General features: G+C 47.8%; 3 protein-coding genes across 3 annotated transcripts; all 3 read left to right on the forward strand.

The window, feature by feature from the left end:
- Positions 1-312: 312 nt before the first annotated feature.
- tmco1 (transmembrane and coiled-coil domains 1) lies at positions 313-2,913 on the forward strand. Its single transcript, XM_068743308.1, has 7 exons — positions 313-488; positions 1,098-1,175; positions 1,260-1,319; positions 1,411-1,457; positions 1,734-1,801; positions 2,004-2,148; positions 2,501-2,913. Exons 1-7 carry the CDS (start codon positions 419-421, stop codon positions 2,597-2,599), a joined length of 567 nt encoding a protein of 188 aa, XP_068599409.1. The 5' UTR covers positions 313-418; the 3' UTR covers positions 2,600-2,913.
- Positions 2,914-3,622: 709 nt separating this feature from the next.
- LOC137899096 (4-trimethylaminobutyraldehyde dehydrogenase-like) lies at positions 3,623-8,851 on the forward strand. Its single transcript, XM_068743105.1, has 11 exons — positions 3,623-3,899; positions 4,801-4,946; positions 5,315-5,444; positions 5,530-5,664; positions 5,975-6,171; positions 6,307-6,447; positions 6,522-6,710; positions 7,571-7,658; positions 7,747-7,888; positions 8,057-8,169; positions 8,518-8,851. Exons 1-11 carry the CDS (start codon positions 3,713-3,715, stop codon positions 8,610-8,612), a joined length of 1,563 nt encoding a protein of 520 aa, XP_068599206.1. The 5' UTR covers positions 3,623-3,712; the 3' UTR covers positions 8,613-8,851.
- A 1,351-nt stretch (positions 8,852-10,202) lies between these two features.
- On the forward strand, positions 10,203-13,824 carry med8 (mediator complex subunit 8). Its single transcript, XM_068743681.1, has 7 exons — positions 10,203-10,282; positions 10,610-10,731; positions 10,911-11,055; positions 11,141-11,281; positions 11,414-11,501; positions 11,588-11,827; positions 13,134-13,824. The coding sequence occupies exons 1-7, from the start codon at positions 10,277-10,279 to the stop codon at positions 13,202-13,204; spliced, it is 813 nt and encodes a 270-aa protein (XP_068599782.1). The 5' UTR covers positions 10,203-10,276; the 3' UTR covers positions 13,205-13,824.
- Positions 13,825-19,415: the final 5,591 nt, after the last annotated feature.

The following is a 19,415-nucleotide window of genomic DNA, read 5'->3' on the forward strand; positions in this document are numbered from 1 at the left end:
CTGATCGTGTTCATTGATTCACGCCCCCGTCTGTTTAGAGGGGGACGCTCTCACTAGCGATATCTGCGTCGACCAGGAGGTTTTACTCGGTGCATCCTCTCAGCCCCCACTCTGACCCCGTACTATTCATGGAAGTGTGTCCCACAAATATATTTTATTAACCTGCATCATCTATAATATATATATATGATGCCAAAAGGGTTTTTCTCTTCTGTCCAAATGGCGCTGACGCTACAATCTTCTCCACGCCCCGGGTCGGTAGGAGGCAGTAGAGGGTGGCCAAGCCGCCGTTAAACACCAGAGGAAGAAGAAACGGAGGCGGAAGTCCCGCCTCAGGCTTTCCCTGCGATTACTCGATCTTCAGTGGCGTCTAAATAGTTTATTCCATTTATCTTTAGGACGTTTGGGCACATTGATCATGAGCACCATGTTCGCCGACACGATTCTGATCGTGTTCATCTCTGTTTGTACAGCTCTGTTAGCCGAAGGTGAGCGGAGCCGCTAGGCTAGCATTGGGCTAGCATTAGGCTGGCATTGGGCTAGCATTGGGCTAGCATTGGGCTGGCATTGGGCTAGCATTGGGCTGGCATTGGGCTAGCATTGGGCTAGCATTGGGCTAGCATTGGGGCGTTTCTCTCTCTTGTTTCACGTCATCTGCATTGATATACTACGAGGAGACGTTGCGATAATAATGTCGTTCTACGTATTCACTGTTCCTTTGGACGCTTGATAAAGACCGGCGGTGGGATTCGACGGCCGAGCTTTAGCTTTAATTTTAGGTCATGAATACAACTTCCGGTCAAATTTTCACAATAAGAGTTTGATGAGCATTTCCAATGTTTTCTTTACGTAAATGTTTGAGCCTTTTGGAACAGAAAAGAAAATGTGGTTTCAGCAGTTGCGGTTGCCGTGGAGCATTGTAGTCCGTGGGGAAACAAGGCACAAATAATTAATCACTGTCCAACATATTCTATACGATTAAGCGACAAACTTTTACGCATCGCTGTAATGTTGCATTAAGTGATGGCGATAAAATGCAGTAAAATGTTGATTTCTCTTCCACTCAAACACACTTTTGGTTCCGGCGCTGCCCACAGGGATCACTTGGGTTTTAGTGTATCGGACTGAGAAGTACAAGAGGCTGAAGGCTGAAGTTGAAAAACAAAGCAAAAAGCGTAAGTGACTCGCGTGATGCTCATCATTCTCCTTTGTACTGATTATGGACTAAAATGCATCGACTGTTCTTGGTTTAACCTCAGTCGAGAAGAAAAAGGAGACGATCACGGAGTCGGCAGGACGCCAACAGAAGAAGAAAATCGGTAAGAACAGAGTGGAGGAAGTCGGAGCTCCGTTTGAGTTCTGCTCTGTGGAATAGCCCTGTGATCCGATGGGTCTATTTTTTTGTTGTAGAAAGACAAGAAGAGAAGCTGAAGAATAACAACAGAGACTTGTCCATGGTGAGAGCCGATCGGTTGTCAATATACGAGTGATTTCTGGGCTAAAGCTGAGACGGATCCGTCATGTTGCCGTTGGTGGGAGGAAAACGAAGTACGCGCTTTGGAACTTTGTACATTTCTGTCTAAATTCTCGTAGTTTGGGTGGCATTAGGTCCAGCGGACACTGCCTGCTCGTATTGTCGCATGTTTCTACGTCATTGACACCCAAATACTGTGATATTTGAAAGTGTGAGTATTCTCAGGGTCAGGTCAAATGAAATCCTTTCATGTTTGTAGGTGCGAATGAAGTCCATGTTTGCCATCGGTTTCTGCTTCACGGCTTTGATGGGCATGTTTAACTCCATGTAAGTTCACCTTTCTTCCTTTAGTTCAAACGGGCCGATTTAACGCTTTCAGCGCCAGCAGTTTGCTGGCACTGTTAGGAATGGGAACCAGTTCTAAAGCCACATTGCCTGTTGATTGATGCTCTTCTGTGGGGTGAAACCATTCGCCCCAGCCTGAATGGGCGAACCCTCGAGTTGCTTTCTTTTCTCTTCCTGTGTCCAGCTTTGATGGGAGAGTCGTGGCTAAATTGCCCTTCGTGCCGCTGTCCTACATCCAGGGACTGTCGCACCGCAACCTGCTGGGCGAGGACTACACGGACTGCTCCTTTATCTTCCTCTACATCCTCTGCACCATGTCCATCAGACAGGTACGCGCTGCACTTTACCCGCCGGCGGGTTCGATGCCTTACTTCATGGGACAGCCCGTCCCATGACGGCACCGGATGCTGTCCTAGTCGTTTCTGGCTAGAGCCACGCCCACCTCCTGTAATTTGCATAAGTGATTTATACAAAATAGGTCTACACTGTGGGGGCGGCCCCACCAAGGGTTGCCACAAGTCTAAAGTTAGTGTTTGAGCGTGTCGTTTCTTTCACACTTAGTATTTACTCAGTAATTACTCTCATCAGGTTTCCATTCTGTGCACGTTCAGTAGCCTCGAAGTTTTTTCTCTTTTTCCTGTCGACGATATCTCAGAATATTTAGTTGTGTCTCTCCTCCAGAACATTCAGAAGATGCTCGGCCTCGCTCCTTCTAGAGCTGCCACAAAACAGGCTGGGGGCTTCCTTGGGCCTCCTCCCCAGGCAGCAAAGTTTTCCTAACCATCCGATGGGTGCGCCGTGGCGTTCCTGGTCGCCCCTCCCTCATCGTTCCGGGGGGGATGATGGCGCTGCAGCCAACAGGATCTCGGTTTCAGCCGTGCTGCCTCATCTGTGTTGCTCATTTAACTTTCATCTTCTTAGCGGTACTTAGAGGAAGAAGATATTCTTGATGATGTCGATTCAGAAGGACACACGCATCTCTGCATCCATCACGCGTCTTCAGGGGATTTTAATGATTGACAGTGATGTCTGATCCATGTCAGTATTATTGTATGTATCCCCACTTCTTAGATTAATAAAGTTTTATTATTACACTTGAGCTGTTCATTTGTGTATTAATCTAAATCTACTTAACTCCTATTTTAAAATCACTTTCAAATAATAGATATAACTTAAGCCAGCTTGTATTGGAAGTTTTTTTGTGATCACGTTCCTCCGGTCGGGGACCGCGGCCTCTGATTTGGAGGTGCTGATCCTCGTCCGGCTCGCTTCACGCTTGGCTGCAAACCGCCCCCAACGCCGAGGGAGCCTGTCCGTAAAGACCGTGAACAGAACCGGGGAGGAAGGGCAGACCTGCCGGAGTCCAACGTGCACCTGGAACAGCTGGACTTCCTGCCGGCAACGCGAACCGAACTCTGGCTTTGACCGTGCGGGGACCGGGCCCCGTACTGCTGCTAATACGCGTCTGTGTATCTGCTCCTGATGCCGCTGTTCTGTGGTGTTTTTTGTCATTCAGTCGTTACTGTTACGTGTTGACCGACTTCACCCGGGCTGGGAACCCTCGTTGAGAATAAACTTCTTCTTCTTCTAAACAGAAACGTGGAAATGCATTTACAACAACACGTTCCTTCCCTGAATGACGTGTCTTTGGGGGGCCTGCAGGGGCCGCTGGGGAGCGTGTTTGCTCGTCTTCTCGCGAGAGGAGTGGGAATGAGGCGTGTCTTATTTCGTTGCGGTGGGCGGGGCGTGTCCTTCGTCCTTTATATATTCAGCTTGTTCTCCGTCCGCTGAAGTCTTCGGGGTGAGGAGTTCAGACAGCGGGACGCGAAACGCCCCAAAGTGTCCAAAAGCACTGTCCGTCTGTCTGTCCACCCAGTCGGTCTCCGTCTCGACATGTCCCAGTCCGTCCTCGCCTCCACCGGGGCCTCCACCGGGGCCTCCACCGGAGCCTCCACCGGGGCCTCCACCGGGGCCTCCACCGGAGCTCTGCTCGTCACGGACCATCTCAACTTCTGGGGTGGAAAGCGGGTCAAGCCCCGGCAGCAGAAAAACCCGGAGCCCGTCTTCGAACCGGCGACCGGTAAATACGTCACTTCTTCACCTTTGACTCTTCGGGGGTGGGGGGGGGGGGCGTTCGAGGCCCCTCCTCGGGCTGGGTTGGGGTTACTGGAATCTGTTCTGTAATTATTTACGTTTCATTTCAATGATCTGCACCGAACATGTTGTTGTGGAAAAAGTTTTCTCCAATCCTGAAACACAGAAAAAGGAACTTGTGCATTGGGTAGTACTGCAGTAGTACTGCAGTAGTACTGCTACTGTTTGTATTGTGTGCTGCACAGCGCTCCTGATCTCGTTGTGTATCACAATGACGACAAAGGCTTTCTGTTCTTCCAGTAGAGTTTTATGTTTGCTGATGCTGATCTAACATTTGTACGTCCCGGTACTTGTGTTACTCTTGGTACTCGTTGTACTCGTTGTACTCTTGGTTGTACTCTCGTGTGCAGAGCTCTCCTTTCCTACTTCCTGGAATTGGAAACCGGCTGTTCTTGTCTCTGCAGGTCGTGTCTTGTGGTACTCTTGGTACTCGTGGTACTCGTGGTACTCTTGGTACTCGTGGTACTCGTGTGCTCTTGTCTCTGCAGGTCGTGTCTTGTGGTACTCGTGTTACTCGTGGTACTCTTGGTACTCGTGGTACTCGTGTGCTCTTGTCTCTGCAGGTCGTGTCTTGTGGTACTCGTGGTACTCGTGTGCTCTTGTCTCTGCAGGTCGTGTCTTGTGGTACTCGTGGTACTCTTGGTACTCTTGGTACTCGTGGTGCTCGTGTGCTCTTGTCTCTGCAGGTCGTGTCTCGTGGTACTCGTGGTACTCTTGGTACTCGTTGTACTCGTGTGCTCTTGTCTCTGCAGGTCGTGTCTTGTGGTACTCGTGGTACTCGTGGTACTCTTGGTACTCGTTGTACTCGTGTGCTCTTGTCTCTGCAGGTCGTGTCTTGTGTCAGATGGTTCCGTGTGGGGCCGAGGAAGTGGACGAGGCCGTCCAGAGCGCCCGCGGGGCCTACCTGAAGTGGAGCAAGATGGCGGGCATGGAGAGGGCCCGGGTGATGCTGGAGGCGGCCCGCATTATCAGGGTGAGGGGGGGTGAGGGGGGGGGGGGGCTGCAGAGCTGGAGAACCGGTGGCTGTGCAGCCATTCATGAGAGAGCCCCTCCCATTCCATCCACCTGTGACCTACATTTACGCACAGTAACCCTTCTGTTCGCGTGTGTGTGTGCGTGTGTGTGTGTGTGTCCGTGTGCGTGTGTGTGCGTGTGCGTGTGCGTGTGTGTGTGTGTGCGCGTGTGTGTGTGTCCGTGTGTGTGTGTGTGTGTGCGTGCGTGTGTGTGTCCGTGTCCGTGTGTGTCCGTCCGTCCTCTTTAATATAACGATAACGATCTCGGTCTGTCTCTGCGATGGCGGAATCTTTTTCCTAACCCCCCCCCCCATTTCAATACGAACAGGAAAGGAAGGAGGACATTGCCACGCTGGAAGTGATCAATAACGGGAAGTCGATCACTGAGGCCCTGGCGGACATCGATGTCTCCTGGCAGCTGATCGAGTACTACGCGGGCCTGGCTGGCACGCTTTCAGGTGGGGGGGGGGGGGCACAGACGCCCTCGTCGCTGCTCGGACCTCCCGGTTTGGGTTTCTCACGCGGTCGCTCCGTCCCCCGTAGGCCAGCACATCCAGCTTCCCGGCGGCGCCTTCGCCTACACCAGGAGGGAGCCCCTAGGGGTGTGCGTGGGAATCGGAGCGTGGAACTACCCCTTTCAGATTGCAGCGGGGAAGTCTGCTCCTGCCCTGGCTTGTGGTAGGTGTGTGTGTGCGTGTGTGTGTGTGTGTGCGTGATAAATGAAACCTGCTATAACAAATAGGAGTATGTATATTAATACACAGACTATAGGAGTCTGTATATTGATACACAGAGACGAGAGGAGTGTGTATATTGATACACAGAGACGAGAGGAGTCTGTATATTGATACACAGAGACGAGAGGAGTCTGTATATTGATACACAGACTATAGGAGTCTGTATATTGATACACAGAGACGAGAGGAGTGCGCGTGATGAAGCCCTGTATAACCCGTAGCCTGTCATGTGACCACGTGGTCGTGTGTAGGGAACGCCATGGTATTCAAGCCGTCTCCGATGACTCCCGTGACCGCCGTCATCCTCGCTGAGATCTACAAAGAAGCCGGCGCCCCGGACGGGCTCTTCTGTGTGGTTCAAGGTGCGGCGGAGACCGGCGCGTTGCTCTGCCATCACCCGACGGTGGCCAAAGTCTCTTTCACTGGCAGCGTCCCCGTCGGCAAAAAGGTGCGGCGCCGAGCACGACGCAGATGTGCAACGTTATCCTTTGGAACGACCGGACCGGGAGCCGAAGGAAGACGGAGCGATCGGAAGACGCCTTGTCCTCCTCTTTAACGTGTCTCGTGTTCTCGTTTGGCTCAGATCATGGAAATGTCCTCCAAGGGGGTGAAGCCGGTGACTCTGGAGCTCGGAGGGAAATCTCCCCTCCTCATCTTCAAAGACTGCGAGCTGGAGAACGCGGTGAAGGGCGCGCTCATGGCGAACTTCCTGACCCAGGGCCAGGTGAGCCGTCGTGTCGCCCGGCGCCGAGCCCGACCGGATCCGCTGCTTGACGGGTTCCCCCCCCTGCTGTGCAGGTTTGCTGCAACGGCACCAGGGTGTATGTGCAAAGGGAGATTCTGCCCAAGTTCCTGGAGGGTGTGGTGAAGAGGACCAAGGCCATCCCCGTGGGCGACCCCCTGCTGGAAGGCACCCGGATGGGGGCGCTCATCAGCAAGCCACAGCTGGAGAAGGTGTTGGGCTACGTCAGCGAGGCCAAGAAGGCGGTGCGTCCTGAAATGTTTGTCCCTCCGGCGTGGTCGCGTCCTGAAATGTCTCTCCCTGCGACGTGGTCGCGTCCTGAAATGTCTCTCCCTCCGGCGTGGTTGCGTCCTGAAATGTCCTTCCCTCCAGCGTGGTCGCGTCCTGAAATGTCTCTCCCTGCGGCGTGGTCGCGTCCTGAAATGTCCTTCCCTCCGGCGTGGTTGCGTCCTGAAATGTCCTTCGCTCCAGCGTGGTCGCGTCCTGAAATGTCTCTCCCTCTGGCGTGGTCGCGTCCTGAAATGTCTCTCCCTCCGGCGTGGTCGCGTCCTGTAATGTCTCTCCCTCCGGCGTGGTCGCGTCCTGAAATGTCTCTCCCTCCGGCGTGGTCGCGTCCTGAAATGTCCTTCCCTCCAGCGTGGTCGCGTCCTGAAATGTCTCTCCCTCCGGCGTGGTCGCGTCCTGAAATGTCCTTCCCTCCGGCGTGGTCGCGTCCTGAAATGTCTCTCCCTCCGGCGTGGTCGCGTCCTGAAATGTCTCTCCCTCTGGCGTGGTCGCGTCCTGAAATGTCTCTCCCTCCGGCGTGGTCGCGTCCTGAAATGTCTCTCCCTCTGGCGTGGTCGCGTCCTGAAATGTCTCTCCCTCCGGCGTGGTTGCGTCCTGAAATGTCCTTCCCTCCAGCGTGGTCGCGTCCTGAAATGTCTCTCCCTCCAGCGTGGTCGCGTCCTGAAATGTCTCTCCCTGCGGCGTGGTTGCGTCCTGAAATGTCCTTCCCTCCAGCGTGGTCGCGTCCTGAAATGTCTCTCCCTCCGGCGTGGTCGCGTCCTGAAATGTCTCTCCCTCCGGCGTGGTCGCGTCCTGAAATGTCTCTCCCTCTGGTTTCCAGGGAGCTAAAGTGCTTTGTGGAGGAGAGCCTTTCGTCCCGAGTGACCCCAAACTGAAGGACGGTTACTTCATGTCCCCCTGTGTTCTTGGTAAGCTGCGCCTTTTAGACTCGTGTCCCGATCCAGCCTGTTGCGTCACAGATATCCGTTTTGGTTTGATGTTGCTCTCCCGCCACAGATAACTGCAGAGACGACATGACTTGCGTGAAGGAGGAGATCTTCGGCCCGGTCATGTCTGTGCTGCCCTTCGACACCGAGGAGGAAGTGATCAAGCGGGCCAACAACAGCACCTATGGTTTGGCCTCTGGCGTCTTCACCAGGTCAGCAGAGGACACGGCTCGGCAGTCTGTTGCAACCTCCGTTTTATAATACTATTGCATAATGTCTGCGGGGCTGATAAGAGTGATTGCAGAGTGGAGCGCTGTATGCAGCTGGACTCTGTTTTTCTTTTTTTTTGGTGCTTTATTGTGAAATCCTTTCCTCCACAGAGACATTTCTCGGGCCCATCGCGTGGCTGCTAACCTGGAGGCAGGAACCTGCTTCATCAACAACTACAACGTCAGCCCGGTGGAACTGCCCTTCGGAGGATACAAAAATTCAGGTACGGCGATTTACGCAAACGGCTGGAGAAGGGGACTGCTTAAAAAAGAACTCCCAGATCGTACCTGAAAAGCCATTTACTACTTTTTTAATAAAGGTTTTTACACACGTTGATAAGGGATTGCTTTTTGTTTTTACTTCTCTGGGCTTAGAATCATTGATTTCCACATTGATCCTGTGTTTTTTCACGTAAAACTTCGATCTATTTCCAGTTCTAAACTCTGATCATTTCTACTTTAGCTATTTCCATGCTTACCAAATTAATTTTGAGTCTTTTTGTCAGTAGAAATAGTCTCAGATGTCTCTAGTCCTCTAAAACACTGTAATATTCTGTGCCTCGCCCCTGCAGGCTTCGGCAGGGAGAACGGCCAGGTGACCATCGAGTACTACACCCAGCTCAAGACGGTGATTGTGGAAATGGCCGACGTGAACAGCCTCTTCTAGACTCCCGGCCGCTCTCTACGGTCGGCGCTGTGAACCCGGCACGCTCCCTCCTCCTCCCGTCACGCGCTGCACACCAGACACGCACGCGCCGAGGCACATGCCTGCTTATCGTCTCCTTTCTTTTCACTGCCTGCTCACTAAAGTGTGAGTTGATTTTTACACCGGTGGACGTCTGATATCTTTTCTGAAAATGTCTGTCCTTTTCTGAATAAAAGAGCCTGATGAGCAGAACACCTGAACGCTGGCTGGACTTGTGTAATATTTGTGTTTTTGCAGTATTTGCCATTACGTGAGGCCCTGTTCCGGTACGTAGTCCATTCTTCCTGTTTATTCTAGTTGATTGGTGAAGATGGATCGTCCCTGGTCAGTCTTGCTACCTTAACATGGTCCCGTTAGCGACCGTCTTTAAATGTGACATCATTCACGCCGTGGCTCACACGACCCTCCCCTGATGGATGCAAATGGCTCCAGGGGGTTTATTAGTCAGGTATCGAGCTCTATATGGCTCTATTGATGATTGCGTATGGCGTGCGCGCCGATAAAACAAAATGTAGCCACACGTAGTAAACTGAACCGGACCTGCTCTCTGCCGTTGTGGAGTGAATCGAACCTGCGTCCCTGGAGTAGGGACACGCACACCGTTTGAATTCAGCAGTGAGAATTCGGTTGTATGTAGCATTAGCTAATTATTCTTATTGTCATAAATAATCGTTTCTGATCCTAGAATGTTCCGGTTCTCGGGGCGTAGTGGGATTTCTCTGGGTTCTCTGGATTCCTTCCACCTCCAAAAACACGCATCTAATGTGAATTGATTGCTCCAAATTGTCTGTATTGACTCGTATGTGTGAAGAGAGCTGCTGATTGGTTGATATTATGGCATTATTGATATTAGTATGCCTCTGATTGATTGGATTGGTTGAGTTGATTAGGTGTAGCCAATAAGAGGGATAAGAATCAGCCAATCAAATGTAGAGGAGGGCGGGTCTTAGTGTCACCATAGTAAACTCCCGTTAATGTTTTTGTTTTTGTTTTGCTGAAGTCGCTAACAAGCTCGGATCAAGTCCTCCGCTACTGAATTTTCCATTTAACCCAAGTTTAGGGTTTCTTTTTCTTCCCCTGTGTCATGAATGCACTTAGTAGATAAAAAAATAAAAAAACTGCTGCTGGAGCAACTCCTGGGCAATGCCCATGTGTCCTTGAGCAAGGCACAGAACCTCCAGACTGGTCCCAGTGATGTATAGAGATCAACAAGGAATAATTGTTCTTCTTCTTCTTCTTCATCTCAGCCCGGTGCTGAAAACGAGCGTGGCCGCCTCCAGAACCGCCTCCAGAACCGCCCCCAGCACCGCCAGAACCGCCCCCAGAACCGCCCCCAGCACCACTGTGGATTTCTTTGATGAGTTCATCAACGAATTCACAGATGGACATCTGCAGGACGTCGAAGTGGACCTTGATATCGGAGAGGACGACCTGCTCCGGGAGCCGGAAGTAGAATCCTTTATTTTGATATGAGGAGCCGGAAGTATAATATTTTATTTCGATATGAGAAGCCGGAAGTAGAATCCTTTATTTTGATATGAGACGCCGGAAGTGATTGTTTCGTGTTGCGTGTTTCTCTGAGCTACGACAGCAGGGCGGTCTTATCATTATCCAGTGGCTGGATAATGCAGGTGAAATAGTATTTACTTGTTATATAGTCCACTGCTTGTGGCGAGGGAGTTTGTCTTTTCTTTTATATATTTTAGCTTTATGTTTTTCCACGATTGCAAGGCTAGTCGTAGCTAACATTAGCCTGCTAAAATAGTTCACGCTAACAAAACACTGCGGCTAGGTCAGATCTAGCTAGCAGGCAACCGGCGTGTGAAATGTAACTATTAATCCTACCGTGTAATCTCCAGATACTTTCTTTGGGGGCCTTATTATTATTATTATTATTATTATTACTATTATTATTATTACTGCATTTGACCAGATTGCGTTTTCCGGTTCCGTTTCAGCAGAGGGAAGAGAAGCAGCTGGAGGCCTCGGTGGACTCGCTCGTCTCACGGGTGGCGCACGTGAAAAACGCGCTGCACAGTTTCATTTACAAGCTGGAAAATGAATACGAGCGATTAACATGGTAAGAGAAGCGCTGCGCGGAAGAGGGATGGAGGTAGTTCTCGGGGAGCTCATCATCACGGCTAGCCGGCTTAAATCACGTCGCTATCGCGTCCTCACGGCGCCATCATGAGACGTATTCATCAATGACGCTTTGAAGTATTTAGATTTCTTCAGTGATGGTCCGCTTCATTCATTTAGGCCTTCTGTTCTGGACAACTTCGCCCTTCTGTCTGGTCAGCTGAACACCATCAACAAGCTCCTGAAGAACGAGAAGACGCCGTCCTTTCGCAGCCAAGTGATCATCCCGCTGCTCCTGTCTCCGGATCGCGATGAGGATTTAGCCGTGAGTCTGAAGCCGCGGCTCTTCTGAATGACCGCTGTCAGCTCTCCCCTGACCTCCTCTGCTTGCCCCCCCCCCCCCCCCACAGAAGCTGACAGAACAGCGTGTCCCCGTGTTCAGCCATGAGATCGTACCGGACTACTTGCGGACGAAGCCTGATCCGGATGTGGAGGAGCAGGAGAAGCAGCTGAGTGCGGAGGCGGCGCGGATTGGTCCCGAGGTGGCCCAGGTCAGCTGGTCATCATGCGGACTGTTCTCCCACTCGTCCGTAGGACTCTCGTGCAGTAAATGAGCCTTCATTGCATTTAGCCGTAGCTTAGTTTGCATTGTTCAGCCCTGCCGGCTTTATTTCCTTCAACAGAAACAGATCCAGACGTTAAATAAACTGTGTTCCAATCTGCTCGAGAAGCTCAACAATCCTCGTGATGACAGAGATGCCGAAAGCACAGGTGTGCTTGTCTGCTTGACTCCGAGCAAACTGATATTTAGATGTAGATCTGCTCATTTGAAGTATTATTATTTGCTGTTTTTTCAGCGATACGACAGAACAAACCATCCTTCAACCCCGCCGACACCAACGCACTGGTGGGCGCTGTCGCCTTTGGGAAGGGCCTTTCCAAATGTCGGCCTCCAGGTCCAGTGTCCTCCGGACATCCAGGACAAGGCTCCATGATGAGCGGAGGCCCAACGTTACAGCAGGTCACCATCGGTGGAGGTTCCGGTCAGCAAGCGGGTTTGGGAGGTCCTGTGGCTCCACAGCAGCAAGGGCCGCCAGGTAGGAGAGCTGGGGGGGGGGGGGGGGTCTCTACACTCGCCTGTTTGCTCCTCTCCTTGTGCTCGTGTGAACGTGTTTGGTGGGCGTGGTTACAATAAGGTCAAACGCTATGAAGGCGACATCATTTCATGTGTCGACTATTCCAGACTGAGAAAAAGCAGCATCAATCTAAGACTTCTTAAAACATTATTCTTTCAACTTTCTAAATGCTATAAAGTCACACAATGAGAAACATTTCTAGTTTTGCCCAGCGAACCAGTCTTCAACTGCAGCGTCTTTTTTTTCAGGACTTTTAAAATCATGTCGGATGATTAAGGGTGCATTCCCACTGCGCCAAGAGGACTCGGTTCCTTTGGGAGCAAATTCCTGCATTTATAATTCGTTGAAAGGTCTGCGTTCGCACTGTGGTTTCTTCACGGAACGAACTTTCGGAGCAACGTCGCGTGGCTGAAAAGGGCGCTCGTCGATTGGACAAAGTAGAAGGGGAAGTCCCGCCCTCTCCCATGTTTTATTTTTGAGTGCGCCGTTACGGCTGCTGCTCCGTTAGGGAGGGAATCTCATTTAGTTCTGGCCTAAATCATAAATGTTACACAACGCTAGTCGTTTCTAACACAAAGCCGCTGTGGATCCGTAAAGTCTCCGGATCAGTTCAGAACAACGGAATGAAGAACTATCGCTGCCGATCAGCTGATTCTCCGCCCCGCGCTGGACTGTTAAAGCGCCGTGGAGCTGCGGGGAGAAGTCATGTCAGTTACCGGTGATACGTAGCTGGTTCTGAACAAAATATTAAAGTATTATAACGCATATTTAGTTAATGAAATCTACACACGGCAGTGCATATTTCGCCACACTTATTTTTTTTGGAGCAGCTTGGAGTGCTCGCTGTACTTCCTCTTCCGGAGACGCGCCGCGTAGCGTCACTACGTCACTACGTACGTTGCTCCGTCCTTTGCTCCGCCGAAAGGGACCGAGACCCTCCTTTTCAGGCGGACTTTTTTGATCCTCTCCAGAGTCCGGGTGCGCGTTCCCACTGGCCCAAACGGAGCGGATTATCGGAGTAAAGGAACTCTGGTCCGTTTTAAAGGGAGCAAACACGCGCAGTGGGAACGCACCCGTAGGCCCCGAATATCTTCTGTGTTTTATATGCCGCGTTGAAAGTGAAAACAATTGCTGTTATTGATTATTAACCATCCACTGGTAACCAATCAGAAGCTGTGTGGCTGACTTGTAGCGCTGTTTCTCGTGGCTTCATTCTTTCTCTAGCTGAGAACAATAATCTGTAATAATAATCGTTTCTCTTTCTCAGGGAAAATCCCGAGCAGCATCAAGACGAACATCAAATCTGCGTCTGGCGCTCTGCACCCGTACCCCCGGTGAGCTCCTCCTTTCTTCTGCCGAATGACGGGCTCGCCACAGCGTTCCCGTTCAGCGACGGCATCTTCGTGGAACGGACAAACCTCTGAGGACTCTGATCTCTTCGCAGCCGCCTCGTACATTCTTGGTGTTTTTTGAGTCTGATCCCAAATAAAATGCCTCCGTCAGCGATAAACTGTCGTACACAGCAACGACCCCCCTTCTTTTACTACCAGGGACCGGATTCATGCATGAAAGTGTTGGAGCCGCCGGGTTCCAATGACAAAAGACTTTGTCATAGTATATATTCCCAATGAAACTTTATATTAGGCAATAGTTTTACACGATAATATCAGCTCACCGCAATGCAAAGTTAGTTGGAGCCTTGGGCTTGTTTCCCTGCAACGAGAGCAGGGGTGGGCAATTGTTTATTTCCCATGGGGCCACGAGCAACAGAAAATAATCTGGAGGTCTGGGCCAAAAGGCTGAACTCAATTCTGTATAATGTTAATTGTATTTTTTTTAATAAAAAAGCAGTAAATAGCATTGAAGTTTGTAAGAATGTTATTATTTGCCTTACAAAAAATGTAATTCATTCAATTGAATTTCTCAAAACGATTGTAAAATAAATGAACGTTTCACCATTTGTGACTCAGTGAACATTTTCAGTCACTCTAAAACATTTTGAGTTTAATGTACTGTTGGAAAGTTGTGTGAAGGTTCTTAGCACCCTAAAGACGTCATAATATTTAATATATAAAATTGTCTCATTAAGAAATGCTCCGTACTCTTGTTTCGGTGACTGTCAGCGCAGAAAACCGCCTCACAAAGATCTGAGGTTGGAAACGGAGGAAGGGCTTTTAGTGCTTTGACTGGAATACAGAATGCAAAGAGCTTTGAAGTTGTCTCAAACGTGCTGTTCCAGCTGTTCCTCTTCAAGTAGGAATAGGGTTGATGGACCTGGCTTGTTCACAAATGAGTTGCGTCGCCATTCCTTCCCCGTCCGGTTGGGAAGTAACGCTCAAACAGGCGGCCGTGCGCCAGCTGGCAGGTTGGACTTTTAAACAAACAAAAAAAGATACGACTTAGAAACTCATGTCCCTTCTAGTACATAAATCATGAGTGGAGAAAACTTCAGTGAAATAACTTTAGCTTGATCTCCACTTTAAGGACAAGCTCAAAGAAAGCCGCAGCGTGGCATCTTAAACGACCCCCAACACGGGACAGGGACAGCGCAGTAACGAGTATGTTAAATAAAATACAAACCACGGGCGCAGGCGCAACGCCAACGACTCACACGGATACTAGCTGAGTGAGTGAGGTGAAGAGCATGTCGTGTACAATCTCATGTAGGAGTGGCTCTTTGTGTTTTACAGTACCTACCAGCACTGTATTTTACATGTTGCAATATCTGCAATCCATACACGTTAAAAAATACTGTTACTGTCTTTACTGTTTTATTTTTCTTAGGCTAGAAAATGCTTTTTGATCAATAAAGTAGTGAAATTATTGGAAATGTAAACATTAAAACATTACAAATTTCACCGCGATACAGCGAGGGGTGGCTGTCTTGAACAGTTGAACCGCGCAGTATCCGCCACTAGGTGGCAGTACGTCATCAGTTTTGAGACAGCAGTTTGCGTTTTGAATCGCTCAAACCTTTTTTGTCGTCCAGTTAAACATGTTTAAAGGACTAAATTGTTTTGTAATGAGTTGAATCCTGTGTTTACATAATCTCTAGAATATCAATGCTATGTTTAATTTTATTACAACAGTTTCAAAATAATTATTGATAATTTTTTCCAATCCTAAATAAAAGGTTACAATGTCTAAATGTCAGTTGTGCTGCTTTCTGTTTTCATGATCAGAACTGTTGTGTTTTACGGAAGCTTATTGCATTCACAAGAAAAAATAGTTTCAGCTTTCCTCAATTCCTGAATTAATGAGATAACTTCAGAGAAAAAAAAAGTTTAACAATTGTAATTTCCTTCAAGGTTAGAGTAGCAGAGTATTTCCCAATGTATTAAACCAAGATGAAAATCAAAGCAAATACAATGAGCAAGATCAGCCATTACTGGACCTAAAATAAACAGGCCTACAGAATTATTTCACAATTTCAGAAAAACTGAAAGAAATTACCTATAAAAACCAGAAAATATTACCTCTAAAAATAGAAAAATAATTCCTCTAAAAGCAAGAAAAAAAAAAGATTTCTCATAAATTGATCTAATTATTTCAGAAAAACAGAAAAAAATACCTCTAAAAACATGGAAGAAATGATTTATTTCATTCATTCAGAAATTCAGGAAAATGGAAGCTGTTTCTTCTTCAGTGAATGCAATAAGCTTCCGGAGTGTTTGAGACCTGGCTGGTATTATTTTCCTGACACGGATGGAGCACCAATAAAAGGAGCATCGCAGCACGTTGGAAATGTGCCATGATGTGGTGCCTGCTCGGTATTTCTGACGTTCTCTCTGGCTTCTCTTTGCCATTTTGCTGCACTACCAAAGGTGAGAATAATGAGTGTGGACGTTGCTCCGTGTGGCCTGATAATGTCAAAGCGTTTAAGAGGGCAAATGAGGAAGCATCGGCGGTGACGTGAGAGGGGGGGCGCTCTACGCCGACTTCCTGTCTGCTTCAATCCCTGTCCTGCTGCACAGCATGCAGGCCCACGCTGACCTACATACACCCTCTGACTCCAAGCAGGCAGACGCTCTGCTGAGACGGCTCAAAGCGGCACCAGGTCACGCTTTGATTCCTGATCAGGGTGAAATTACAACAGGGAACATCCTGCAAAGCTCCCAACTATCAAATCGTGCAACAGTTAGACTTGAGGGGTGTTCTTCAGGAAGCATTGCACAGCTGCAGAATAAAAAAACAAAGTGCGGATCACCATATCTGCCATGCGGCATAAATCCAGATCCGATTTGGATGTGTCCAGACCGTTTGGTTTATTGAACACCCTAACTTTACCAGGCATGAATGAAATATGGGACGTGAATAGAAAAGAATGAATCTTTATTGTCAGTACAACGAGTGCAACGAAATTGCAAAGCCCTCCAAACAGTGCAAAGTAAAATAAATAAACGGGTACAAATAGTGCATGTGACTTCTGGTATTTGTATTCTCCTGCTAGGTTGTAGCCTGTAGGTTCTGTTCATGTGATTTAGGTTGATCACGTTGCTGCTTTGAGTTCGGTTCATACCCGTGCAGAGTTTGCATGTTCTCCCCGTGTCTGTGTGGGTTCTCTCCAGGTTCTCCGGCTTCCCCCCCAGCGATGGGCTGGCGCCTCATCCGGGGTGTGCCCCGCCTCTCGATAAGCTGCTGATGACGATGTGATCACGATCGTAGGATGGGCGAATGAATAAAATGAATGACGAGCATCAAACTCCATAGCTGTCAACAATTAAAGCATAAAGTTCGTGACCCCCCCAGTCAGGAAAAGACACACTTGAGAGGAGCGTATACTTATATTGTAGTTAAATCTGCAGGCCTTCAACTTCATATTTATTTTATGTGAATTATTGGTTATTGGCTGATTATAATAATATAAAGTATAAATATATATAAAATTAGAAAGACAGACAGATAGATAGATAGATAGATAGATAGATAGATAGAAAGATAGATAGATAGACAGATGGACAGACAGACAGACAGACAGATAGATAGATAGATAGATGGATAGATAGATAGATAGATAGATAGATAGATAGATAGATAGATAGATAGATGATAGATAGATAGATGGATAGATAGATAGATGATAGATAGATAGATGGATAGATAGATAGATAGATAGATAGATAGATAGATAGATAGATGATAGATAGATAGATAGATAGATAGATAGACACTGATCACAGACAGTATATTCAGCCTGAGTCTTACATACTGGATAATGGAAAACTCAATATGACAGCTGCCTCCTAAATTACAGAACGGAGTCTCAGGGTCCACAGAGCAGCGGGACTGGCCAGTCTTTCTCTCGTACCTGACATAAATCCGTCTTGACAACATAATCAGAATTGCTATCTTATGAAAAAACAGGGTTTCCTTTCTTAAGCGTCACGCTGCGGTGACCAGATGTGTCAAAAGACTTCATGTCCATGAAGGCAGGGAAACATTTAAGCAGATGAAAACACAGACACCAACTCCAAACAAATGAGCTCGCAGCTGAAAGAGAGCTGAAAGAGAGCTGGCAGAGAGCTGGCAGAGAGCTGGCAGAGAGCTGACGCGAGCGATCTCACTGTTGCTGCTGGACGTGAGTGCCATAATTATTCCAGCAGCCGTGTGTCTGAATGTCCTTGATCATCAAAGAAAAACTCTTTTTTTATATTCATGTTTTGGAGAGATAACTTTCTCATTTCTCTAAGAAGAGAGTCTCCTGGCATGTCTGTAAAGGGAATCTCCCCCACTGTAATTGAAAAACATTATTTTATTTTAGAATCTTGCTCATTATGGAAGCTTTATGCAAATATAAAGAAACAGCTAACACTCTTAAACTCCCACACCCCAAATACTCAAGTAAACTGCAGATAGTCATTCAAATATTCCAGGGCTGAAACAACTTGAAGGGCGACGATGACTGAGCCGTGAAATCCTTTCCAAATGTCTACTTAATGAAAGTTTGGATCAGAGGAATTTATTACAGATCTGTGGGTGGCACAGGAAGTACGAAACAGAGGCTTTCCAGCACAAGGACTTTGCCAAACTGATCTGAAATCTGCAACACTCCCACAATCCCTAATTACACGACTCCGGTCCTGCAAATCCCATTTGTTTGGAGTGTCAGTGAGGAAGAGGAGTTCTTTCATCCCACTGATGCAGAGGATTTCTTATAACGTGCCCTCAGACCTCAGAGTGTCTGCTTCAGTGGCCGATCCCTCAGGCAGCCTTGTGTGTGTGTGTGTGTGTGTGTGTCTGCACGCGCATGTCATGCTGGCAGGCGTTGACATAACGGATGCACATTATGCATTATGCATGAAGCCGGCCTTTTTATGAGCCTTGTTCTTGTCATTGATATAATGCGAGCCCTGAGCGCCGCTGCAGCGCCACATGCACCGCGTTCTGGTCCAGGGTGATGCAGACGAGGGTCCGATTAGGAGAAGGCCCAGAATGCAACCGGTGAGGTCAAAAAGAAATTCTGGTTCCTCTGTTCAGATCTGAAATGATGATTATCTCTTGAACACATCAGTGTTTTTTTTTTTTTTTTTTTTTTTACCAATAAGGCAGCAACAACAATCGTTACAGCATAATAAAATACAATAAAGACGACGCGCTCATAAACGTACAAGACACAATATTTTTTCGATGAGCTTGTCCAGTTAAAATGTGATGATACAAGTGAAGGAACAATAATCACACATTAAAGGGACAATTAAATAGATCAATGAAGGTGGAATAAGATGTCAGCTTTTTCTTTTTTATTACAGTGCAATAAAGGAATGTTTTAAATGTGGATTTAATGAGCTTCGTTCGGCGATAACCAAACGCTGCTTCATTCTAAAATGAATCTGAGGGATTTGAGGGGGGGGGTTATAGGATTGTAAAATTGTTTCTATGGGTGACTGAAAGCCCAATCAATAATTACTGTGTTGTGGTGATGTATTTAAGGTTTTTACAGGACTCTTTTGTTTGAGCCCAGAAGAGTCACGGTTTACAGAAGTCTAGTCTACTGGAGATAAATATGTGAATAAGATTTAAAAAAACTTTAAATAAAAATTAAAACATTTAGCAGTGGCTTGTGACGGATAGATACGACTAGTAAAGGTTAGATCTGAGAATTGCACCCTGAAGATGGAATAATCCCTGTAACGACAGATAGACAGAACTGAATCTGAATGAGAGGATGATGATGAGGAGGAGGAGGAGGAAGAGGAGATTTAAATTGCAAATGTTAGCCCAGTTAACTGTACGATCCCTATTTAAATGATTATTATTATTTTTGATTTCTTGGAAAAACAAATCCGATTTTAAGGCATTCAGACCAACCAATCAGAATCAGCCATTATTCGTTTGTCTGTTTGTATCTCTACGGGCTCTTAATAACGTGTCGACATTTCGTGAAGGAATTTGCTGAAGACCAGGAAAGAGTTCTTTGGGCTCTGAAGCAGATCTGTGTATGAATAACCAGGATTTATTATTATTATTTACTGTTTAACATTGACAGCTTTGACTTATTCTGATATTTTAGAAGATTTTTTTCATTGACAATATTTAGTATAGCAGGCAT

The sequence above is a fragment of the Brachionichthys hirsutus genome, chromosome 9 (genome assembly GCF_040956055.1).
Source record: "Brachionichthys hirsutus isolate HB-005 chromosome 9, CSIRO-AGI_Bhir_v1, whole genome shotgun sequence".
In the NCBI taxonomy this organism is placed as follows: domain Eukaryota; kingdom Metazoa; phylum Chordata; class Actinopteri; order Lophiiformes; family Brachionichthyidae; genus Brachionichthys; species Brachionichthys hirsutus.

Bases quoted from the DNA above. Each gene is read 5' to 3' on its own strand.
- tmco1 (XM_068743308.1), top strand. From the start codon at position 419: ATGAGCACCATGTTCGCCGACACGATTCTGATCGTGTTCATCTCTGTT. The intron at 1,176-1,259 runs GTAAGTGACTCG...GTTTAACCTCAG, and splicing joins TGAAAAACAAAGCAAAAAGC to TCGAGAAGAAAAAGGAGACG. The intron at 1,802-2,003 runs GTAAGTTCACCT...TCCTGTGTCCAG, and splicing joins ATGGGCATGTTTAACTCCAT to CTTTGATGGGAGAGTCGTGG.
- med8 (XM_068743681.1), top strand. The intron at 11,056-11,140 runs GTGAGTCTGAAG...CCCCCCCCACAG, and splicing joins ATCGCGATGAGGATTTAGCC to AAGCTGACAGAACAGCGTGT. The intron at 11,502-11,587 runs GTGTGCTTGTCT...CTGTTTTTTCAG, and splicing joins CAGAGATGCCGAAAGCACAG to CGATACGACAGAACAAACCA.
- LOC137899096 (XM_068743105.1), top strand. From the start codon at position 3,713: ATGTCCCAGTCCGTCCTCGCCTCCACCGGGGCCTCCACCGGGGCCTCC. The intron at 6,711-7,570 runs GTGCGTCCTGAA...TCTGGTTTCCAG, and splicing joins TCAGCGAGGCCAAGAAGGCG to GGAGCTAAAGTGCTTTGTGG. The intron at 7,889-8,056 runs GTCAGCAGAGGA...TTTCCTCCACAG, and splicing joins GCCTCTGGCGTCTTCACCAG to AGACATTTCTCGGGCCCATC.